Consider the following 26618-nt stretch of genomic DNA (forward strand, 5'->3'; position numbering starts at 1 on the left):
AGAAGATTGCTGGTTAGAACGGGATTCTGTTCAGGCCGGGAACATCGCAGCGCGACCGAAAAAGGGAACTTTCACTTTCAAAGGGGCATGGGCTCAAGATGAGACAAGAGGATATATCGCATTGAGGCTAAAAACAGACTCAGCGCTTAAAACGGTTTGGAAAGAAACCGGGAATATAGTGATTTGGCATCAAAGATTGATGGAGCAGATAATAGGTTCAGTACAGAGCAAAATTACATGACAAACACATTTTTTTAAAATTCCGTTTTGGAAAAGAGATCTTCATATGCATAGGTCTATGTAAAATAACACGATCATCAACATTAAACGGCATATAAATCAAAACTACTTCTACTGAAGAAAATGCCGACCCATAGATGAGTTATAAGACTGTGCAAGCATTAGGGGTGTTTATGAACTTGATTTACTTCATCTATGTCTTGATCATCATTCTGAATCTGATCCAGATGCTTTTTTTTAAAATTAAACTGATATTGATTTTTATTTTATTAAAAGCAGTGATATAGTGCATGTTCAGATATTCTGGAGGCTACAACATTTTTGTGAAAATGATCAAAACTGATGGTGGTGGCTGGCAGCTTTTTTTTTTTAAATTGCTGGCAGGGAAAAAGTTAAAGTGATAGTTAAAAGTTTTAGAATGGTAATGAATATGACAATATTAATGTATTCACGTTAGTCTTGACAGAATAAATCTCCTACACACACTGCTGCTGCATAGGAAGTACATTCTTGCTACTGCCAATATACTGACAGACACACTGCCATGAGCATGTAAGATATGCCGCTGCTGCATGAATAGGCATAAAGAAATCCTGTTACAGATCTAGACAGGTGGAGGGTTTTTCTGATAATGTGCTGCAGGATCAGCTTATGCCGAACATTGAACAGATTATTTAAATGAAGGGCAAGTAAGCTCATAGGCTGCAGGATCAGTAGTACTGATGTAGTAATGAAGTAATTGCTTGCTGATTGTATGTACGGACCTCCTATCAGTCTGCCTCCTCTAGAGTTTTGTGTCTGAACTAGATTTTTATTTACTCACACTCATGTCGTTTTAAAATTGATATGACTTACTTATATCTATGGAACACAAAATAAGTTAGTTTCTATTGTTTTTATCCCTATAATAAAAGTCAGTGTGGCCCAAAACTTTTATGTCTACTTGTGTTAGCCTGGATGCCAGCCGAACTCATCCCCGCCCACAACATTTGAGCTTGGGTGGTTCAATCTGGACTCGATCCATAGAGGCGTGATTATGCCCGAACAGAAACTTTTCGGACCAATGAGATGATCAACAGTAATGTGATCATGCACATCATCAAATGCGCTTAGATTATATTTGTTCAAATCCTAAACTGAGAGCTTGTTTGTATATGCATTCACCTTCACTATTTCTCCCTGAAATGATGATCATGTTGGTAAGTACTCTGTGTATCCTTAAATTCTTTTTTTTTTTTTTTTTTTTTTTTTTTTTACAACAACGGCACAATCGTTTATGCCCATGCAGACAGGGTTTTTACAACAAAACCCACCAACTACTAGCCCTAAAAAAATGGCGTTTGGGGGGGTAAAATGTGTGTTATTTTGGCAAGGTTGCATACTAAAATTCGCATTCATGGGTCTATATATTACATAATAGTCACTTCAACAGAGGACATGGAAAACAACCCGCGGAAAAAAAAACACGGACTTGGCAACACAGTGCAGTTGAGTTCTGTTGACATTTGACAACTAACGTAATGCGGCGCTTCGTTGCTCTGATTGGTTGTAGGTCTATCCAATTAAGGTCTTTCCTGATTCGATTGAAACACCCCACAATCACAGCCCAATGGAGCAGTTTTAGACTCGAATACTACAGTGTATTCTGACTAGAATTGAGTATGACCACGTCAGGCTATACTTGTGTTCCACTGAGGACTGAAAGTCAAAATGATATGAAGGTAAATACATGATGAGAATTCTTAAGTGATTCATTCTTTTAAAGAGACACATCCACACACATGGTATATATTGAATGATGAAAATACAACAACACACACAAAATTATCTAAAAATCTGCTCATTTTTTATGCAGAAATAATACTAGACCTTGCAGCTATCCTATTAAAGCGTTATCAGAACAGTCCTCTCACCCTGAACTGGGGTCAGTACCATAATCAAGAGAATCTGGTAGATTACTCAAAGAGAGAAAACGGCCTTCCCATTGTCTAACAAAGAACATGTTGATCTTTCTGTCCCTGGATTGCAAAGGTTTGCAAAAGAAGAAACTTGAAATCAAGCGTTGCCTTTTAATCGTGTATCTATAGAATATGGTGTGAAATATATAGGCAGGGCTGAATGGACATTGGCGCCGTGGACGATTGGGTGAACTATTGCAGACAGGTCTGTTTCTGTGCTAACTCACAATGAGTGATCAAAACCGAGACAGAATGGCATCATGGTTGGCATGTCAAAGCAGGCTCGGGCTGGAAATATACCTCCATCCATCCGTTCATTTACTCTTTTGATCATCCATCTATCAGCTGCGTGAAAAGAAGTGACAAATGGAATCTGGGCAAGATGTCATGGCTTTTTGGCTATGGAACTTTGCAGACGAGAATGGAAAAGACGTCAATGTCACTCTGTGGTGACTGAGTGTGGCACGTACTTCTTTAAAACCACTGAGAAACATCCCGGCATGTACAGCAGAGAAAAGCGGTTATGAATTCAATAAGATAACTTGCTAAAATTAGTAAACATCATAATATGACAGCTATGAATTTGTCACATTAATGCTGCAACAACCAGAGAAATCAGAAAAGTCTGCTGTGTTTTCTCAAACCCATGGCCATAATCTCTGCCTGTTTTTACTGGTTTATAAAATAGCAGTCACATCTTTCACAGCCTTTCAAATAAAGGAGAGGAAAATTGGTTCTGTCTAAAGCAGACAGACATCATCAGTTCCTGGTGTCTCATTTTTACTACGGGCATCCAATGTGTGCTTGAGAAAAATCAACGTTGTTCTTTAATAATGTCATAGAAGGCCTGTGAATGATGTTAAGATGAAGCTGGTGTGTGTGTCGTCTCAGCTCTGCCAGCTCTTCCCTCACTAGCTGTCCGGGATGGCAACAATCAACATCCACACCATCCCTCTGTCTCGCTCCCTCTTTTGAGAGTGTCTTTTCTGGTCACTCTCTAGATAAATCCATCTCAAAATGTCTGAGTTTGTCTTTTGGTATGCTTCCATTTTTCTGACTGTTTCCTGTGATCATCATTTCTGCTCTGTTTCTCTCTTCAACTCGTCTCTGACGTTCACAGTTTTTTTTGTTACCTAATGTCTTGGTTCTTGTTTTCCCATTGCCTTCCCAGATCATACTTTTGGTTGAGGTTTCATTCACTGTAATGACCGTCTTTAAACAGCAGCCCCATTACTGACTCCGTTCTTCCATTCTCTCCATTCCATTCACGTTTATCAGTAATCGCTGCACTATAAATATCCATGATATCCTCCGTTTCTGGGTCAGGGTGGTTGGAAGAGGCATGAGGCCCAACAGAAGAGTGAAGAATGATAGTGATTCTTTGCACATGACATTTTCTCGTATTATTTTAAAACTCTCCCTGGTGAAAAACACAACAGTCTGGATGCTGTTGGACTTCCTTTTCTTTGAGCTTTTGAATCACAGCACATTAATCTGTGATGGATCAAACTGAGTTGAGGGTGCTGACATGTTCTGGGCTGTGAATTTGACTGGTGGGCAGAAAGCACAACCAAACAGTGGCAGTTCTGTATGGGGGTAAGCAGGGTGAGAGACAGCCAGAAAAGTCAGAAAACAGCCAGAAAAGCACATTTCAGCATCATGGACAGCATAAACTGTTAAAGCTCATTTAAAGACAGATTTTATTTCACAATTTTAAGATTCTTTGTGTCTGCACAGCAGATGACAAACAATAAAAGTCCAACCACGCCCAAAATAAAGCAGCTGCCACCAATGGCACCTTCAGCCTCAGCATCGGTGTGTGAAATCTTCCCCTCATTTTGTATTTACCAGTCAGAATAAACACAAATCACCAAAACAAACACTTTACCAGTCAAATAACAGAACAGTCTGTACCAGGGTCACATATTAATCAGGGCATTGGGCAAAAATGAAACAGAAATTGACAAATGTTTCAAATGGGGGTAAAAATGCTCCAATAGTCAACTAAGCTCTTGTTTTATGTCTTTAGGAAAATGACAGTTATTTAAATCAGTGTTTATTGTGTAATGATTACAGCTGCTACTATATTTTCATGTTGAATTGATTTCCTAATTAGGTACAACTGTCCATATTAAAAAATGAATTGATTATTTGTTAAACATAAATGGATGGAATGCTGTTTTTTTTAAACAGTTAGAAATAAACTGCCCTAATATTCCAGGGGGCGAATATTAAAGCCCCTTAAAGGGAAATCTTAGCCCAAAATTCTAATTCTGTCATCATTCATTCACCCTCATGTTTTTCCAAACTGGTATGCCTTTCTTTCTTCTGTAATACATAAAATAAGATATTTTGAGAAATATCTCCGTGTTTTTGTCCATACAATGAAGTTACTGGTAAACACTTTTGGCACAACTAAAAATGTTTTTATTATTGTTATTATGAATTGACAAGGTAATAACAGTAAACATCATAATGCATAATCCAGAAGATGGTGTAGAGGTTTGTGGATCTCTCAAAAACTGGTAAAAACTGCTAATTTTAAGTATGCGTAGGTTGGTACACTTTCCATGTCAACAATTTGGCTGTACCACCTGACGCTTTGAAATGTTATTTAACAACTGAAATGTTTTAATGTAAAAACACATTGTTCAAAATGCATTCCATCAGTTAAAAAAAATATATATATATATATATAGGCTACACACACACACACACACCTAAAGGATTATTAGGAACACCATACTAATACTGTGTTTGACCCCTTTTGCCTTCAGAACTGCCTTAATTCTACGTGGCATTGATTCAACAAGGTGCTGAAAGCATTCTTTAGAAATGTTGGCCCATATTGATAGGATAGCATCTTGCAGTTGATGGAGATTTGTGAGATGCACATCCAGGGCACAAAGCTCCCGTTCCACCACATCCCAAAGATGCTCTATTGGGTTGAGATCAAAGCAACACTTGTTGTAAAACGTCTGAAGAGCGAATTTTATCTTCCACAGGGTCAAGACATTTAGGCTATGTTTGATTATGCACTGCTAGAGAAACCAAAAGTAAAACGGCTGCGTGTGAACTCTGCTATTCAAATAAACTTGACACTTCTCAGGTCTAATAACAAACACAAATTGTGTTAAATAAAATTGTCCTGCAGTGTTTTTCTACTTTACCACAGTAAAAGATGTGAATGGGTAGGCTATAATAGACTTAAGCAAACGAAAGGAAGAAACGTTTATAATTCCCTGCAAAAATGAGCGCGACGCGAGTGAAGATTTGGGAAAAGAAACGAGATGTCCTGTGGGATAAAATGGACTAATGTTAGGCCTTTTGTTAAAATTCACAGAAATCTGAATTTTGGATGACCAGATCGCAAAACAGAATCAAAAAGCTGGCAAATCTTAAATTGGGCTCAGCCTCCCTCTCTCATTCAGCATGAATCCATAGCCATGTTTTCATATAACATCTGCTAATTTATTTCCCTTTTAAACAAAGCATTGTGCTTCACCCCGTGGTAAAAATCACGTAAAACAGCGTTCACATACAAAACACTGGGTCAATATTATAGTTCGAAATTATAATTTTAAGTAAAAAATAGTATGAAAGGAGATATTAAAATGTGCACAACTCCTCCTAAGTGAAAGCAAGCTACTTTTTCCCCTCATGTGCAACCTAGCGCCGATGAGTCCTTATTCGGGTTAGTAAAATAACAAAATTTTGTTTTAAGTAGAAAATAGTATTTATGTAAAGAGATATATTAAAATTAATAAGTAGGCCTACAACTCCTTGTAAGTGGAAGCAAGCTTTTTTTTCCCTCACGTGCAACCTAGCGCGGATGAGTCCTTATTTAGGTCAGTAAAATAACAAAATTTAGTTTTTAAGTAGAAAATAGTATTTAAACAAATAAAATATAGAGTAGCCTATAGTAAATTATATATTTTTATACAAATTTTAAAAAATCACGATAAAGTGAACATGCTAGTTTTTCTAGCAAAAAATATGAAGGCTGGAATGGAAACCCTTTTTTTTTTTTTTTTTTTTGCGGTGATGGCAGTGACGACCGCAGACCCGTGGTAGGCATCATGTGACCGCGGTAAAACGGTAGACCAGTCCTATATGCAGCAAAGCATTTGTGAAGCCACAACACACATAACCTTGAGGCGGATGTGCTACAACAGCAGAAGACCCCACCGGGTACCACTCATCTCCACTACAAATAGGAAAAAGAGGCTAAAATTTGCACAAGCTCACGAAAATTGGACAGTTGAAGACTGGAAAAATGTTGTCTGGTCTGATGAGTCTCCATTTCTGTTGAGACATTCAGATGGTAGAGTCAGAATTTGGCGTAAACAGTATGAGAACATGGATCCATCATGCCTTGTTACCACTGTGCGGGCTGGTGGTGGCGGTGTAATGGTGTGGGGGATGTTTTCTTGGCACACTTTAGGCCCCTTAGTGCCAATTGGGCATCATTTAAATGCCACGGCCTACCTGAGCATTGTTTCTGACCATGTCCATCCCTTTATGACCACCATGTACCCATCCTCTAATGGCTACTTCAAGCAGGATAATGCACCATGTCACAAAGCTCGAATCATTTCAAATTGGTTTCTTGAACATGACAATGAGTTCACTGTACTAAAATGGCTCCCACAGTCACCAGATCTCAACCCAATAGAGCGTCTTTGGGATGTGGTGGAATGGGAGCTTCGCGCCCTGGATGTGCATCCCACAAATCTCCATCAACTGCAAGATGCTATCCTATCAATATGGGCCAACATTTTTAAAGAATGCTTTCAACACCTTGTCGAATCAATGCCACGTAGAATTAAGGCAGTTCTGAAGGCAAAAGGGGGTCAAACACAGTATCAGTATGGTATATATATATATTTATTTTTATATTTTTTTAACACATTTTTTAAGCTTTATTTGTAAATGACCTATGTATATTTAATCATCTCTCAGAGGAATCCAGTCTTGACCATTAACAAAAGGTCATCCATTGGCTTCCTGTTCTAGACATGGATGTGTGGATCTGCCATTTGCTAATGGCTGGACAGATGATTCCGATCTCTCACCCTATCAGTACCTATAAAAGTCCCGCAAACAGACTTCAAACACGCTAGCTAAAGGACATAGCACACCACTGAGGTATTACAGACGGTATCTACATCCTGACGTATATCAGGGAGAGAGACAGCGGGACAGAGAGAGGGAGAGAGAGACGGGCTCATGCTGAAAGCATTTGCCTTAAGTATTATCAGACGTAGATAAGGCTTCATCTAAAACGCATCGCAAATCCTTTTTCAGCTTCAATAAAATTCAGTTTTGCTTCTGCTTTAGTGTCATTCCAAAATGGAAAAACAATTAAAAGCAAGCAAGTTTGGAATCATTGCAAATTATTTTGCAGAATGGAAAACCTTGTTTTGATCTCGTATTACAAGTTTGTATGTGTCTTTGCAAGTTAATTCTGCCCAGAGATGACTACAGAATTGCTTTCTACCGCAACCACAGGGAAAAAAAACGGACTTGAGTGTAATACAGCAATGTTTGAAAATGTTTTCTGAACTAAATTGCAGACTTGATCCAGAAAATACATAGTGGAATTAATTTCTATGATGTTCCTTCAACGTTTGCTCACGCACACTCTCTCTCTTTATCATGTGCTCTTTGATTCTCTGATTTCTGTTTTCATCTGTTAATCTATTCTTGTGAAACTGCCCCTTTTTGTTTTCCTTCTTTACTTTCCAAGTTAGACAAAAAACAGGCCCTGCTGCACTCTTTCTGATGCTCTGAGTGTCTTGCATTTTATAGCCGTTAGGTTCTCCACACTCATCTAATGGTCTCCCATTCATTCACTGTTTCTTTCCTCCTGTCTGCTATCTATTCTCACATGAAAGCTGCCAGAGCAGTGTGTGTCTGTTTACACCTCTCCTCCACACAGTCATCACAATTCACACACACTCACTTTTCAAGTGTGGCTCGGACTATTAGCAATTCATCACGATATATTGCTCTTGAGCTTCAGCAACAGTTTATACACAGAAATGTGCCGAGAGACTAAGAATTCAGTTTTTGGGAAAAAGTTTGGAACTTAATCATTTAAGTTACAAATGGCTCCAAAAAATAAATTATAAAAGACGGAGCAAAACTCATCTAACAGTGTCTGGATACGTGCAGAATATTGTAATAAAATAAGACATTTATTAACGCTACAAAGAGGATGCTTCCTTGCTCTTCAAGACTCATATTACAGTATACATCTATTGAGAATTAATAATAAACTAATAAAATTTTTTTTATTACTTTCTTTAATTTATTATACTGCATGTGGTTCTCTTAATATTGTGAGTAGTCTTTATTTTTCAATATCCATTTGAGTTGTATATTTATGTATATATATCTCATCTTATTTTTTTATGTGGCTTTTACTGTGCATTATTCACTTTTTCCTCTCTCTTTCACTTCACCTTTCATCCCTCATTTCCATCACATCTCTCAACTCTCCTTTCTTCTTCTCATACTCCCTTCTTTCTTTTCTCCACCTTTCACTTCTCTCATGATCTCTCTTCTCTCTCTCCCTCTGGTGATGGATGATGAGACCCGATCCTGACAACTTCAACCCAGAGTCTGAAGCAAATCTTGGCCTCAGCCTCCTCTTTCTCTAGGATTTTTCAGTCGTCCAACTTAGGTTCAACTTGCCTCAACGCACCTGTCTGGAAGTTTCTAGTATGCCTGCAAGACCTTGATTAGCTGGTTCAGCTGTGTTTCATTGGGCTTGAAGCTGCTCTCTGCAAGACAGTGGCCTAATTATTTTATAATCAACATTAATGCAGATCATGATCTCATTGATATAAATTATATTATATTTACTGCTTTCAAAATTAGCGATGTGTTAGTAGTTTAACATGTCAAAAATATTAGTAACACTTTATAAGAACGTTCAGTTATTAGTCACTTATGAGTTAGTTAATGATGAATTAATCATTTACAAAACATGACTATATGTTCATAAATGATTAATAGGTGATATTCTAACATTTTATACATTTATTAATCTATATTGTCATTTGTGTCATTTATTAATCTATATTTAATTTATAATTCATGCAGTTAAGAAAGGTGTTAATATGCCACAGGTAAATATTACATTTATTATAATTGGTTTATGTGAAGATTGCTTGATGTTCACTTAGATTGAATGTTTTAAAGCCTAATAAATGATGAAATTGATATATCTTTCAATAAATTATACTGTGATGTTGAATGTCTATCATAAAAGTTTAAAAATAAAATCATAGAGGCGTCAGTAGTAGTATTAGTATCAGTGATACTGGCTGATATTTAAAATATACTATCTTTAAGTTGATTCTATATTAATTTGGAGAGTAACTGTGAAATTATTACAATTTACAAATATTAAAAACTCCAATGTTTTTAATCACAATTAATCTGGAGCCTTATATTATAATTAACAAAGTGTCTATTTACACTAACTCTGCCCACAAATGTCTAGTTGGGCCACACAAGATTAAAAAAGACACTTTTCCACGTCTGCAGTGGCGTAGGCTGAAAGGATTTATGGCGCGTGAAAGTAGCTTTTGAACGAGATCATATCCGCCATAACTCGCACTTCTCCCTTTTCCCATCATATCAGATCAGAAAATAAAGAAAACATTTTAAAAAGTGAAAATAAAATGCCTAAATCTAATGGCTAAGTTTTATATTGACTGCATTATTGAAGTTAGAGATGAAATAATGATGTTTTCATTAATGTTTTCTGTCGTTTGAGATGTGCACAGTAGAGCTGGATCAGTTGTTGTCCTGCTGCTCTGTGGTCAGCTACCATAAATCACACAGATCAGCATGTACTCTTTAAATGACGTATCCCTGCCAGGCTGTTTCTCTAAATTACACGTCCCTCCCTAAGCACTGTATGTCACTGTCAAACAACGCTAAAATATGTTAGCCAAAGCCTGCCGTGCTTTGAGAGTAAGAGAGACTTTCAAACTTTTTAATGGCATCAGACTCTCAATGTTTTTATGTATTGTATGTGGTTGGATGTGTAGTACAACTGCAAAAACAGCAATAAAAGTGTGCCGTGTGTTTCCAGCTGTACACACATGGCTGTCAATCATCAGATAAACAGCAGGCCCTCCACATAAATAATGCCTGAATTTATTTGCTCCCACTCTGTTGAATGTTTAGGCTTGGATGAACTGCCCTCCTGCTGTACCTCCGAATGCAGTGAGGCTGGTCTGAAATGTGCTGAGAGAGATTGGGGAGACTGTACTTTTCTTGGACAATGACTTTTAAAGTATTTTCTTTTGGTGGCTTCAGTCCAATGAGTCTGCATGACTCTTATAAGTGACGGGCACCTGTGAGCCCCGGTGGCCTTGTCAAGCCTCTCAGTTTTCATTTAACATATTTCTGCCTCCTGCCTCTGTTTAATGTCCACTGACCTTGAAAAAAAGGTCTTTTCATGTCGTAAAACACAGGTGACATTCTTGGTTCTGTGAAGAAATATGTCCCACAGAGCACAGCTGACACACTAAAGCACAGCAGAAAGACTGAAAGGCTTTTTTCTTTTTCTTTTTTTCCTCTTCATTATAGATCACATTTATATTTCTGGGGATTGGAGGAAAAAGCAACAAAGTTATTTCACCACCATAGCATTGTCTCCTATAGCCAGAGCTTTGACTGGTCCACACTTGTTTTTTTCTGGACAAAAAGCCCATATTTATATAGGAAGGAAGCATCTTTTGTAAGGGATATTTTTTAGGGGGTTGGAAGAGATTTGGTTTTACATACAGTTATGCTATATATTTATAGAAATATATTCAATTAAATTGCTCAAAAACAACTCTAATCATCTCATTTATGAGAAATCCTAATTCATATCCACAATACAGCATACAATCAAAAGTTTAGGTTCTGTAAAATGTTTGATTGTTTTTGAAAGAAGTAATTTATGCTCACCAGTGCTTCATTCTTTGATCAAAAATAACAAAAATTTTAACATTTTGAAATGTATTACAATTTAAAATAACTGTTTCCTTTTTAAACATACTTTCAAATATAATTTATGTCTGCGATGCATACTCCAGTCTTTAGTGTCACGTGATCCTTCAGAAATCCTTCTAATTGATACACAAGAAACATTTCTCATTACAATCAATGCTGAAAACAGCTTATTTAATTTATTCAATTTAATGTATCCTTACTGAATAAAATTATTAATTTCTTTAAAAAAAAAACTATTTTTATACTCCAAACTTTTCAACAATAATGTGATAGGCAGCATTTTAATATTGAAATGTGTATCACATTAATTTCAGTACACTGAAGCATATTATAATATATTCATAAACCCCTCAACTGACACATAAGTTACAATAACTGGATTACAAGGATCCTGTTGAAAGCAATATGAGGACAAATAACGCATCGCTTTAGAGTAAACGGTGCAGCAGCCACTTTATGTCCCATGTGATGCTCTTTCTATGTGATTTATGAGATTCCTGCACAACCAGCCCCTGATACAACCTGTGAAAATACATCTGAAGCGCTAGACAACGTTCTGAGAAATATTTTCCTGCATGCTCTCACTTTACTGCTAGCTCTCATCTGCTCTGAAACTGTGTGGCATATTGATCTATATCATACAAGACGGCCCTAAACCCAATACCACGCATGCAGGGAAAACACTGAGTGAGATTCCTGCCATTAAATATCCCATTAAAGTGCAATTTGACATAAAATCCCTGGCATGTACCCTGGAATTCTCTCACTTCTTGTTTTCAATGAAACTCCCATCAGGGTTCCTGTTGCGCTTTATTTCGTATTTTTCTCACACAATGGCCTCTTTAGTTTTCCATCAGAGGGTTTGAGGCTTAGCTGGCCCGACGGCTTCTTTGCCACGTCTGATCTGTGAAACTTCAAGTGAGGAGTGATAGAAAGGAGGAGAGAGCTCCTTTAGATTCAATTTGTTCCATTAAGCTAAATTTAACCGGTGGATTCTGAGATGCCACTTTGGTTTAAAGACGTCTGAGCTAAAACATTAGCGTCTTGGCTAACAGCGCAGAGACAGACAGACATCTGTTTTAAAAAAAAGAAAACATAAGAGCGTAGATCTAAAATTTCAGCCTCATGCCATATTAGTCTGAAACTTGAGGAATGTTTGTATGAAGATATTCTGGAATGCAGAAAGAAAATGGTAGGAAAGCGAATAGCAGAGAATTAAAAAAAGAGAAACCTTAGGAGGAAATGATGCAAATTCCTTTTATCCAGTAACAGGATTGAATGACAAATACAATATCAATTTAATTCTGAGTTTATTGCTGTATTTTGTTCTTATTGATCCCTTATTCGCTGTTGCGCAATTGTTGCTGTGTGTGATCCTTTGCTTCTAAATCTTTCGTCTGGCATATACTCATGTGCAAAATAACAAACAGACCATCTACCTGACGAAGCCATCAGAGTCCTTAGCCAGGAAATATTTACCATGAAAACCGAGCTAAATAGCCAGTAAGAGTATAACTGCGTTTAGGAAAGAACCGATTCAAGCTGTAATAAACAACAAAACACACTAAAGCTCTTTCTCTCTGTCTCCCTCAGCAGGTGTCTACACAAGCAACCCCGACTTCACATAGCGCACAGGGAGTTTAAACGTTGGTCCAAAAGGTAGTTAGCAACAGCTTTTAGGTTTGAAGAGAATTCCAGCAATCTGTTCCTCAGCTCCGAGATAATGCAAACCATGTTTGTCAGTAAGAAATGGCGAAATGAAATGAGAAACAAAGTAAAACAAAGACTGCGTGGCGAGATCCCAGAGGCTTGATGTGAACAACAATATGTAAGCGAAGAAGCGAGGAGCAAACAATGTTATCAGTTATGAATCCTGTCAGGACAAAGACGCAGTGTTCTGACCTGAAAGAAACCTGTGGTTCTTTCTCGAGGAGAAGAGAGCGAACACATGCGCTCGAAAGCCTTAATCGGCGACACAGTATCTCACATAAATTCCTACGAATGATCAATAGGGGCTGACATTCTTCCAGATGATGATGAACAGGGCTTAAATAATTGCCAGAACTCTCCTGAAGCATATTTGTCATTTTGGACTGTCCAAAAGATTTGTGATAACATCACAAACACCTGGAGGACTTAAACAGCACATGGGAGCAAACAGAGCCGACTCTGAAGACTGCAGACGCTCTCTGCCGTGATACTCCGGACAAACGTTGACCTTAAAGAGAGAAACCAGAGAGTCCAAAACTTTGGCATAGATTGCCTTTTTTCTACACAACAAAGCCTGGGTTAGGTGATAGCTCTAGAAAGCAAATAAAGCCATTATCAAGCAGCAGCAAAGAGGAAATTGACAGAAAATCTATTTATTTATTATAAGCTGTTTATTTTCCAAATACTCTCATTAAATAAGTACACTAATGTTCAAAAAATGTGGGGTCGGTAAGATTGTGGAATGTGTTGGAAAGCAGTCTTTATGCTCACCAATGCTGCATTTATTTGATCAAAAATACAGTAAATGGTTAAAAATAACCATTACTATTTTATTAGTCTATATTATGAAATGTAATTAATTTCTGTGATTGCAAAGCTTAATTTTCAGGATCATTCCTCCAGTCTTCAGTGCCACATAATCATTCAGAAATCATTCTGATTTGGTGCTTAAGAAACATTTATTATTATTCATTACATTTCCTCACTTCTAAATATTCCACAGTCAACTGTTAGTGGTATTATAACAAAGTGGAAGCAATTGGGAACAACAGCAACTCAGCCATGAAGTGGTAGCCCACGTAAAATCACAGAGTGGGGTCAGCACATGTTGAGGAGCACAGTGCGCAAAAGTCACCAAACTTTCGCAGAGTCAAAAGCTATAGACAACATAAAGAGCTTCATGGAATGGGTTTCCATAGCTGAGCAGCCACATCCAAGCCTTACATCACCAAGTGCCATGCAAAGTGTCAGATGCAGTGGTGTAAAGCATGCCACCACTGGACTTTAGAGCAGTGGAGACATGTTCTCTGGAGTGACCAATCATGCTTCTCTGTCTGGCAATCCCATGAACGAGCCTGGGTTTGGCGGTTACCAGGAAAACGATACTTGCCTGACTGCATTTTGCCAAGTGTAAAGTTTGGTGGAAAGGGATTGTGGTGTGGGGTTGTTTTTCAGGGGTTGGGCTTGGCCACTTAGTTCCACTGAAAGGAACTCTTAATGTTTGAGCATACCAAGACAGTTTGGACAATTTCAGGATGGCCCCTTCCTGTTCCAGCATGACTGCGCACCAGTGCACAAAGCAAGATCCTTAAAGACATGGATGAGCTAGTTTGGTGTGGCGGACCTTGATTGGCCTGCACAGAGTCCTGACCTCAACCCGACAGAACACCTTTGGGATGAATTAGAGCGGAGACTGTGAGCCAGGCCTTCTCATCCAACATCACTGCCTGACCTGACAAATGTGCTTCTAGACGAATGGTCAAAAATTCACATTAACACTCCTAAACCTTCCCAGAAGAGTTGAGGCTGTTGTAGCTGCAAATGCTTGGCCAACTCCATACACACACACACACACACACACACACACACACACACACACACACACACACACACACACACACACACACACACACACACACACACACACACACACACACACACACACACACACACACACACACACACACACACCCCTCAGACATTTCAGAACAGTACTGCTCTACACCCTGTTATGCAAAGTTGATATACACACTTGCAATAACAGACAAACATCTCTTTCCCTCATTAATGTTTTTTTGATTAAATACTTCTCATTTCTTTGCAGTTTTCAGTCCACTTTGCATTTCTTTGGTGTTAAGATGTGAACTCAGAACTTTGTTGAATACTGTGTGTGTGATACTGAAAAAAATTATAATGAGGAGATAAAGAGGGAATGAAGATTGAGAGAGAATAATTGTCACAATGACTAAAGAAGTAGTGATAGTTCATGAACTATCTAGTATGAACTATGCTTACTGTACAGTATGTTCTACTTCATTGCAAGTTCAAATCTGAACTTGCATGACCTAAAGTGTTTTATCAAAAGTACAAAGCCTAATATAAAAGCACACATTCTTTGAACTACTGAACTGCAATATTTTTAACATACTAGTATTTTCATTCTATTAAAAACATATTTCATAATATTTACAAATGTCAAGTTTAAATGAAATGATTTATAGATCTATGTGTGTGTGATTGAATAGAGGAACATATGACCTCTCTGTGACTCTGCTTGTAGAAGCCAAAATCATACTGGGCTGATGAAACAGCTCTTCCTCACAAAGAGCAAGAGAGACACGCAGAAAAGGAAAGAATGTAAGACTGGCAGCAGCTCACCAGTCCTGTAGATAAAGTTGGCTTCTGCCTCTGAGGAGGATGGTGACAGCAGGTCTTCATCATACTCATTAGAGCTGAAAGAGCCTGAGTGGTTCCTCCTTCGTGCGTCCATTACGCCGTTGGCCACCATTACGTGACGGAGCGAGTCGTTAAGGTAACGATGCAACAGGCTGCTCTTGTATTTGGGTGGCGACACATAGTCATCAGACAATGAGGCTTCCGCAGCTGCTCGAAGGCCCGCCCCCACAGCACCACCTTCCTTCTTGATGACGCTCTGGTACATTGGCTTATTAAACTCCCCGACCTGGGCCCGTGCTGCTGGGTCACCATCTGGATGTGATGCAGGATACATGCAAATATGTCAGTACAGATTTGGGAAAGGTGGTTGCCAAAAAATAGAAAAAGAACTGAACTTTAAAACATCAATATTTTGATCTCCTGCCCTTTACACCTTCTCAGCAGGGAGAGACACGGTCACATTTTCATTTAATCACCCTTCACTTTCGCATGACCCCTCCAGCACATTGAAAACGCTCGACTACATTACACTCCTTGAAAACACGGATCAAATTTGGTGCTGAGAGACTGATAACTGCTACAGAGAGTGAAGCAGAAAAGGTTTGGATCTTTGAGCCTTGAATGTCCTCATTTGAGAAAGTATAAATAAATACATTTAATGAAATGTAATTTAAAAAAAGTTCAAGATCCTTTCCTAGATTTAGACTGATTTACAGAAGATAAATACAAAAATGTACGCAAAATATAAATATTTAAAATATATATGTGATACACTGAAAGGTGCACAAAGAGTGCAAAAAAGGATGAGTCCCCAAAAAAACAAAAGCAAACATTACATTGCTTAAAAAAACAAAACAAAAAAAACACATTGGCTAAAAAACCAAACAACAGCAGGTGGACAGGAATGGCACCTACACCACCGTTCAACATTTTGGTTTAAGATATAAAAATATATATATTTTCCGCAAAGTGACAGTGAAGATAAATACCTTTGGTAGAACTGCGAGTGATAAATCCACTAGTTTCATTCTACTTTTTTGGTAACAATCTAATATAAGTATTACATTTCTCATCAACAGGGGAACAAAAAAAACTTGGACATTCCAATGTCATATCTCAGCCTCGGAGAGAGTGTGTTCAGTTGATCTTTCGGTTCCGTTGATCATTCTTTAAAAAACACCCAATCATTCATCTCGTATTATTTGCTCAGCCACCTGTGGTCCCATCAGTGATTCATTAAAGAACATAAATAAGAGACACTGACATGTTTTATTACTGGATGATGCATGAGACATGCCTTTGATTTTTTAATTTGAGAAAACTATTAGGGACATTAATGCTGAATACAACAGCAGTTAGACGGTCCAAAATGTTTTATCTCGGTTGACATTGTCACTCATGTATCTATTACTAAGTAAAACTTTTGTTACAAAAAGAATCAGACCATTTATCGTTTGCAGTTCCACCATTTTTATCTCTTGTCTTGTCTGCATATCAGAGCCACATCGCTCACTCTACATTCACTACAAAGATTGTTTTAGTGCACCCTTGTATACTGCCTTGACAACCATTCCATAATGCAGGAATCGAAGGTAAACACACTGGAGTTCACACAAACGCAATATTTCCTAGGATACTGAGTTAGGATTGCGTGAGTGAATGCCTCCTAAGTGAGCTAGGATTTCACTGCAAGGCTCTATCTTGACTCAAATGTGTGAAGAGTGTGTCTGAAGCTTAGATCTTCTGTGTAGCACATAATTACTGAGCTCAGACACGGGAACGACAGACCTGATGAAACGTCTGTGCAACAAAACTTTCCCTCTAAACAACTGAGACATTTCATATGCATAGTAAACAACTTATGTTACATGATGTGCTTATTACAGCTCATAATATTTGGGTGAAATTCACAGAAAAACTTTTAATCACATCTCCCTGAATTCTTTAGTTCCAAAACTTCTTTACTAGTCAGGGACTCCCTGACTTTTTGTACTTTTGTTGAGTTTGACGTTTTGGTAATTCTCCTTATTCTCAATGGTGTATCTTACTAAAACATACATTGTGTACTGTCTTAAAAAAGTATATATATATATATATATATATATATATATATATATATATATATATATATATATATACTTAAACTTAACATAAGTATGCTTCATTGTCACTGAAAATTATATACATGACAATATAATCATTGTGTGCTTTTCTCTATGTGTTGTGACTAAGAGATTATTCAAATATGTAGAGCAAGACATATTTTCCCCTAGAAACATTTTAATAGCCAAGATTCCATCCAAGGATTTTTTTTTTGAGGAATAAGATTTAGCGCATCAAAATGTTTACTGAAATACCTGATGGAAATGCTAATTATCGATAAAAAATTCTGCAAGTGTCAACACAATCATTTTCTGTTTAAGTTAAGCGCATAAATTCTATGACAAGTTTAGATTCGACCAGAATGTGAGGGAATTAGAGGTCAAAGGTTAAGCCAGGCTGCTGACACAGATTGTGTGCTATTCTACAGTGTAAGAAAAGCGGGAAGTTATTTGTAGGATGAGACAGATGTGAGAGGCAAAGACTGGGCATTCCTCTTCTAACCACAGAGTGTGTGTCCTTCTTCAAGACATCTAATCAAGGCACCAAATACAGAGTGTGTGTGTTTGGAGGTCACTGTTAAGCACAGGGGGATGATAAGTGTTCTGACTGAATGTCTGAATGACTGAATTGTGTGCGGATGCTTATGTTAAGCACTGTGGCCAACAAACATGCAGTCTGTCAGAGAGCCAACAGCATCCCTGCATCCCCTGTAACGCCTTAGCGTGTGAATTAGAGAGAAAAGAGAGAACTTTAGATAGTAAGCTAGGATGTTTTTGTGTTTATGCATGTAAGTGCAAAATTGTGTGTGAGTGTTTGTGGTTGAGTCCTGACGCCCCATTGTGGTGTGTTAATCACAGTGTGCATGACTGTCTGTAAGCCTACGCGTCTGTCCGGTTAACTTAAACACAGAGGAGGATGCACACACGAACACTGCGCTCGACATACCCCGACCCTGATTTATGGCTCTGCTGCTATACGATGCTATAAAAATGTTTGGAGTGTTGCACTGACTGCATTGCAATAAAACATCTGCGTTTAAGCATCCTGTCTGGTCTGTTTCAGCTACATGCTGAATGAAACCCCAAACAGTTTCTTATAAATACCACAACACTTCATACTAATCAAATTTAGCACCAGAATAGGTGAATTTGTTTGTGCTTGTTTGTTTTAAAGAGCAGTTTTACTTGCACAGTGTGTGTTTGTGTGTGTGTGTGTGTGTGTTCTCAAGCAGTGATTAACAGTGTTTTCTGTGCATTACATGTTGTATATGTATGACTAAATATGCACCTTCTTAAAGGGACAGTTCATCCAAAAACAACAATCCTGTCATAATTTACTTATCCTCACTGACTTGAGAAAGAAAATACAATACAAATAAAAACAATGGGGTCCAAATTAAACAATATTGACTTTTTTATTATTTTTTAAAATATCTTATTTAGTGTTGGACAGAAGAAATTTAGGTCTGGAACAACATGGGGTTTAATAATTAATGACAGGATTTACATTTTTTTGGTTGAACTGTGTGTATGATTTTATGGAAGCTTGTTTCTGCCACAAAATAAAAAAAGGTAATTGTGACTTTTTATCTCACAATTCTGACTTTTTCCTCACAATTGCAAGTTTACATCTCGCAATTCTGAATTTATGTTTTTGTTTTAATTGGATATAAAGTCGCAGTTGTGAGTTATAAAGTCAGAATTGGCCGATACAAAGTTGCATTTGCGATTTATAACGTCCAATTTTTTTCTCTTTTTTTTGCAATTGCAACTTGTTAACAAGGTTTCATTAGTTTGCATGAATTAACCTGAGCGGTACACTTTTTACTGTATTTGTTCATCTTTGCTAACGTTAGTTAATAAAATACAGCTGTTCATGATTTGTTCATGTTAGTTCACAGGGCATTGACTAATGTCAAGAAGATTTTAATAAAGTATTAGTAATTAACATTAACAAAGATTAATAAATGCCTCATATATTAAATATTCTCGGTTGAGAGAGAGAGAGAGAGAGAGAGAGAGAGAGAGAGAGAGAGAGAGAGAGAGAGTGTGTGTGTGTGTGTGTGTGGGGGGGGGGTGGTAATCCCTACATTATGGGGACAAAATGTCCACACAAAGATGGCAATATCCGAAATCCTTGTCCTTGTTGGGACATTTTTTGGTCCCCATGAGGAAAACATCTTATAAATCATACAGAAGGAGTTTTTTTGAGAAAGTAAAAATACAGAATGTTTCCTGTGATTGGTAGGTTAGGGGCAGGGGGATAGAAAATACGGTATGTACAGTATAAAATCCCTTACACCTATGGAAAGTCCCCATAAAACATGGAAACACTACATGTGTGTTTGTGTGTGTGTGTGGTAACTCTCCATAAATACACTGTAAGAACATTTATGCTCAGTTGTTTTATGTGATTGTTGTGTCGTACCATCAGAGCAGGAGTCATCACTGCTGACGCTCAGTCTTTCTGCGTTGCCCTGGACATATTTGTTGTAGAGTTTGATCCTAAGGGCCCAACTCAAATCAGGTTGCCTAACTGTGTTCTTCAGCCGCCGTCGAGCATTTGCAAACCAGTTAGACACCTGAGAAAAGAGGGAGGGTGTTGAAATGGTATTGAGGAAAGTTTGACCAATAAATAAAAAGAATAATGAATGCTTGAAAAAGACGAAACCTTTTCTTTCTGTATCTTTTATTCAGTTTTTCTTTCCTCTGTATGCCTATAAGCATCTCACACACAGACATGTGTTTGGACTAAATTTATTGGGACACTATGAAAACCATTAAAAATAGTAGGCTGATGCCACACGCAAATATCCCAGAAACACTGTAAACCCTAACATTACTAATGTTACGTTGATGAAGACATGGGTGCTTATTCTGGCTTCTTCCACTCTCGCCTAATAATATTCCTTTTCCTCTGCCCGACGTCTGTCTTTTTGCAATAAAAACAATATTCGCCCCGGCCTTCTCCATTTCACAGAGACCAGAGACCATTAGATGTTATGCTAGGAAAACTTTTCATGCCTGATACACTTCAAGCCACTTATGACAGGCATTGTGCTGGGGCAAAATGTTATTCAAGCCCGGAGTTTCCTGACCTCTGCTTTATATAAAGTTCTCAAAGGCCAACAGTCATATTTTTCCTTTTAAACAGGTCAATGGAGGCCAATCGTTTTTGGAGAAAGCATTAAATGGTTAGTTTACCCCTAAATGAAAATTCTCTCATTAATTACTTACCCTAATGTCGCTTGACACCCGTAAGACCTCCGTTCATCTTCGGAATACAAATGAAGATATTTTTGTTGAAATCCGATGGCTCAGAAAGACCTTCATTGACACCAATATTATTTCCCCTCTCAGGACCCATAAAAGGCACTAAAGACGTCATTACAAAGCCCATCTCACTACAGGGATTCTACAATCATTTTATGAAGCGACGAGAATAGTTTTGTACGCAAAAAAAAAAAAAAAATCAATAGCGACTTATATAGAATCGATACACTGATTTATAACGTTCGAAACTTTGTTTTGAAAGCGGCTCATTACTATATAAGCCGTTATTTCGTTTTTTTGCGCACAAAAACTAGTCTCGTAGCTTTATAAAATTATTGTAGAGTCACTGTAGTGAGATGGGCTTTGTAACAACATCTTTAGTGCCTTTTATGGGTCCTGAGAGAGGAAATGACATTGGTGCCAATGAAGGCCTGTCTAAGCCATCGGATTTCAACAAAAATATCTTCATTTGTGTTCCGAAGATGAACGGAGGTCTTACGAACGACATTAGGGTAAGTAATTAATGAGAGAATTTTCATTTTTGGGTGAACTAACTCTTTAAGGTGTCCGACAATCAGTGTCAATACCAAAGGGGGTAGGCATTCACGGGACGAGTTACTGTTTCATTTACCGTTTCCCGCTAAATGTGAGCGAATTCGAAAACGATTACAAATGCATGCATGCAAGCAGAAATACACTAGATGTGAGAAAAGTTCAGTGTCTTTAGTCCTACAGTCTGCAGATGTTCACGATGTCTTCAGTCACAAAAGTATAAGATGATTTATTTATTTTAAATTGAGCATCAGTGTTTGTAAATCTTTTTTCCATATTGTAGTGCAGTCGGCTCACATTAAAAAAACAAAAAAACAAAAACAAATGGCTCCTTTTCATGATTATTAGAACCAGATAACATTTTTAGGGTCATCCAGAATAGCATCTACAGGCTGAGCCAATTCTTAACAAATTTAGAGAACATGTTTATGTCTCCACGTTGGGACACAGACTGAGGCAGATATGTACACAGAAATCGAATGGAAAACACATATGTGAAGAGTTAAACTCAAGCAATGTGTCTCTGTAATTTATATACTGGCTAAACAATAAAAAAAGGAAATCTTTTCTAGAGTAAACCTGAATTTGCTTGCAGCTTGTGTTTGGAATGAACACCTGTGCCTTCATCTTAATGTAAAAAGAAAACTGTCATTTTACTAATCCTTCAGGAACCAGTAGCTCTTGGTAGCATGCTTATGGAAAGGTTTTGGAAAATGAACTTGCTCACCTGCACAAGTGTCATTTGTGAGCCAAGCGCGAGAAGGATTTTCTCTGTTTTAGTGGGGTAAGGATTGTCCCGATGTTTGTAGAGCCACTGTTTCAAAGGCCGGGCCATGTCCTGCAGAGCTTGCCGTTTATGCCGTACCTTTCCTGGGTTCTGACGAGACCTGTGGAGAAAAACAAGCCAACACAGGCTACATAAATCTCATGACAATTATATAAGACTTAAAAATGGGCACTCATGTGGAGAAATTCCATAGGTTTGATTTATTACATATTTTCCACAGTGAGAATGGTATTTTTGTTCTGACTGCCTTCTGTTTTATTGCCAGGGAATGACAAGAAAGGAATCTATAAAGCAATATCAAAACAGTAACAAAAAATTAACTGAATAAACTAAATCCTTATTTTTATTATTATTATTATTTTGATTATCAGTATGAAATTACAACCATCCATATCTAAAGATACCATGCCAGCATGCAGTGAGCAGATGAAATAGCTCGACTATCAAGTTTAAAAAAAAATTTATGTTACAGGTTATATATGGAAAAAAACGGTAATATTAAAAATATGCATACAATTGTGTTCAGTTTTCTGAGATATTGTAAGGTTTACAAATAACTATACACAACGGCCTAATTAACGGTCATGCTCTGTGAAATGAGTATCATGCTATAATTAACTCTCCCAGTGAGTGATTTTCATTCAGAATCAGTTTACAGTCTGGCTGCAAAACACAGACAGTGCACTTAAATAATTGCATGTAATCCAACATCACATTATGACACATGTGCTCCGATAGTGACTGACTGTAATAGTTTGAAAAAGAGAAATCTGTAAACTTTATAGGAACTGAGGGGCAAGACAAAATGTCTAAAAAAAATCTCGACAATCAAATTTATCAATTAACTTTCAACATTACAAACTTTCTTTAATGGTTCTGTGCAAAAAGAGGTAAAGTCATCTTTTATCAAAAACACATTGCTGTAAAGAAAGGTTTTTGACCTTGCAATACAGGTTCCGTGTGTTGGTGTCCTGGGACAGGGTTCTTGTAAGCACTGGTGCATATGCGTTTCCTCAAAGAATCATAAAATGTTCTTTGTGGAACGTTAAAATGTAGCATCAGGCTGTTAGTGCGTTTTCATCTGATTGGAACCTTTCTCTTTAAGCGTGAACAGAAGCTGGTTATTTAAACCTGTAGATGTCAGTATGGCGCTGTTATATCACCTTGTTATCTTCCAAAAACCTGACTGCACATTTAACATATTTTCCCCCAACGCTCCGAGGTTCATGTTCAGCAAATATTTTCCTTGTAACCCAGATCTGTATTAACAACCTAAAGAAGTTTTTTTCCCCCTTCCCTGTTCTCGATATCGGCGACACACACCTCTGTATTTATATTAATAATTTTCATTAGCAGTGATATTCCCCTTGAGGCGAGCAGAGCGGCTGTAGTGTTATCCTATTGGCTCCGCTTACTCGCGCAAACGGTCCCTCAATAAGCGCGAGCCAGACGCACCCGCAGCGGAGGATGTTTGCACAAGTTTTTCACAAGACATCACATTTAGCTTCGGTGTTGCTGTGTATCGCAGTCGTATAATGAAGCACTGTGTTGTCTGCAAATAAAAAACAGGTTGGGGTAAACAGCTCGGGGCGGTGAGGCTGAACGCGCTGAGTTCGGAGGGCAAATACGGGATGACATGGCTTCTTCTTGCGCCCTCACTACAAACATATTCGTGATTGACTGGACCACACATACAGTTGAAGGAAATGTTTATTTATTAGAAACAGACCTGGACGTGTTTTAAATTTGCTACCGAACACGAATGACCTCATGTACCCGAACGACAAGCCCCTGCTAATTCAGCACCATCGACAGCGACTTAATTGAATTGTGAATATTAATTTCCTGCAATTCTCTTTTTCAAACCTCAACGTATCCGAGATAAGAAGGCGAACAGGCTGTGAATTCAAACCAGATGCTCTCTAACCACAACTGAGCGCAAAATATATGGAAAGAAAACAAAAAAACCCCTGAAAAGTCGAACAGTTGGACGTGCCACTGCTTTTCACCGCTTGTCCTTAAACTGAACAACTTGATATAAGGTTTTCTGTGCTGTCACGCGGTTGAAAGCATTAATAGCGTTAAAATGACCACAGATGACTTAAACAGGCTATCATTTATGATTTCGCTTTTTCCTACCTTACCATAATTAGGCAGATTTTTCCGCCATGAAGAATAAATAATGTGTAGTGAATAATAATGTGCAAAGCAGTTATCATAATGCAAAAAAAAAAAAACTTGCATTTGAAAACGAAGTGAAATCAAAGCGGTGCTAATGTGACAACCTGTCTTGATAAGTCCCTTCTATTTTTAGACCATTTCGAATGACTTAAGATGAAACATGATACAAAAAATAAATAAATAAAAATAAATCAGTTTTACAGTGCATCTGTGAAACCATTAATTTGGAGTAGCTATTATAAGATTAATGAGAAAGCATGTTCATGAATCTGAAGACACTGAAGTTTCTGACATACCCGGGTCTCCTGTGCCGGATAGCTGAGCTGTCTTTGATGACTGGGCTGCTGGAGAGCAGGTCCGGATGCTGTCCATCTATCACTTCTAAATAGTTTCGACTGCTTCGTTCCACCTCATTCGCCTTCTCCTCGAATAAAACCTGGCTACTTAACTTATTAAACACAATTGTGTTCATCTTTGGTATAGGCTATTAGTCCTTCTTTCCCCCTGTGTCAGTTCGCTGAAAGCGCCTTGGCCGCCGTGGCGATGTCCTACTCAACGGAGCCGCTGCGCCTTGTCAAAATCCTGTGAAACAGAATAAAAGGACACTGTTGTTTACTACCACCAGGGAACTGACTCAAACATACATTTGGAAACATAATTTTCAGTGGGTAATGGCTATATTACATTTAATGCAAAATAGGCTACATAAAGATCCCCTCAGCCAAAAGCAATACAAAGCGCGTGCGTCTGAGACAGGCTCGAGTGGGGAATATTGACGGGTGAATTTAATGACTGATATGTTTGAAAGTTCTGTACAGTTTATTTATGCAGACTTGTATTACTTTGAAAGTGTTCAGAATGACGCGTATTTGATACTGAACTGTCTAATGCTGCGTTGGCCGGTCATTAGCTTATTTCATAGACTAAACATAAAATCTGTCAGCAGTGTACAATGTTACTTTTTATCATTAATGTGATAAAAGCTTTGTTAACGCACGTGTAATTTTATTTAGGCTACACACATCCCTATGGAAAGAGAAACAAATATGTAGGAAAAAAATGTCAACATTTGTGGTCCTCGCAATCCATGGAGCGATGGAAATGAACCAAACTTCACCCTGTCACATAGGCTAAAGATTGTGACGCGACAGAGAAAACATTTACAAGTCATAACTGAAAACAGTTGTAAAATGTAGGCTGAATGAACGTACCTGAACGTTCCCCCTTCTGCGTCTTTCTGTAAAGTGTAATCCAGTTTCCAGTTTCCCATTCCTCTCACATGTTCTCCGCTCTAAGATCCTGTGCGCAAACCACACGAACCGCTTTCGCCTCTGTGCTTTATTCAAGCGCGCCCGGGAACATGAATACAGGACTCATCTCGTGTTTCCCAGCTAAGCGGCTCAGACGGCGAACATACAGTGATTGTTTTATGCCGGTTTCGCCGCTCTGCAGGGGGAGGCTACCGGGAGACAGCCAGTGCAACAGTGTATTCCCTTGTGTGGGTTCACGTCTGGAACGCGTCCATCACCGACTGCACGACAGTTGTATAGAGTTACTAATATCAGCCAGAGCTGGTGTGATTGGATACAGTTTATCAGAAGCAGCTTCACCTGAGTATGATGTGCAAAACAGATGAATGGATAAATGTGACTAGTTATTGTATAGTTAAGTGGAGAAATAAGTTAGGCCTATAGCCTAGGCTTGGGGAGAGGGCAGATCAGCATAGCCTACCATGAATTTATTAGGCAATTGCGTGTAGGCCTAATATTACATCCATCATTTAAGTTTAGGCGAAAGAGTTTAATTAGCAGAATGAAAGTGAAAATAGGACTTATGTTTAGCCATTGGAACGCTCGAAAATAATTAATAGCGGTCTATTTCATACATCATATAGCCTAACATTATATGATTTCGTTTGATAGCCTATTTGGTTATTCTAACGAAAAACCTCGCGGAAGTCTGGGTTCCTCTTGTTCACCAAAAACGCTACCGCTCTAGGACAGAAAATCCCTCGAGACCTCATTTTATTGTCTTAACATTTTGAGAGCGGAATCACTTCATTGAACAACCTAATTCTTTTCCAAACATGTAGACCGAGGTCTACAATTACTTCTATTC

General features: G+C 38.0%; 1 protein-coding gene and 1 long non-coding RNA gene across 2 annotated transcripts in view; one reads left to right on the top strand and one right to left on the bottom strand.

Moving 5' to 3' along the window:
- The window catches only part of LOC137056210 (uncharacterized), a 40906-nt gene extending 27703 nt beyond the window's left edge, over window positions 1–13203 (top strand). The window contains exon 3 of the long non-coding RNA XR_010900235.1: window positions 12813–13203. This is a non-coding gene — a long non-coding RNA (uncharacterized lncRNA). The remainder of the gene's footprint in view (window positions 1–12812) is intronic.
- The window catches only part of mkxa (mohawk homeobox a), a 34183-nt gene extending 8332 nt beyond the window's left edge, over window positions 1–25851 (bottom strand). The window contains exons 1-5 of the mRNA XM_067430215.1: window positions 25712–25851; window positions 24797–25082; window positions 22260–22419; window positions 20136–20289; window positions 15588–15917 (exon numbers count right to left, since the gene is read on the bottom strand). Coding sequence (XP_067286316.1) covers window positions 15588–15917; window positions 20136–20289; window positions 22260–22419; window positions 24797–24972 — 820 coding nt within the window. The 5' untranslated portion in view covers window positions 24973–25082; window positions 25712–25851. The remainder of the gene's footprint in view (window positions 1–15587; window positions 15918–20135; window positions 20290–22259; window positions 22420–24796; window positions 25083–25711) is intronic.
- Between the last annotated feature and the right edge of the window lie 767 nt (window positions 25852–26618).

This window comes from Pseudorasbora parva, chromosome 21 (genome assembly GCF_024679245.1).
Source record: "Pseudorasbora parva isolate DD20220531a chromosome 21, ASM2467924v1, whole genome shotgun sequence".
In the NCBI taxonomy this organism is placed as follows: domain Eukaryota; kingdom Metazoa; phylum Chordata; class Actinopteri; order Cypriniformes; family Gobionidae; genus Pseudorasbora; species Pseudorasbora parva.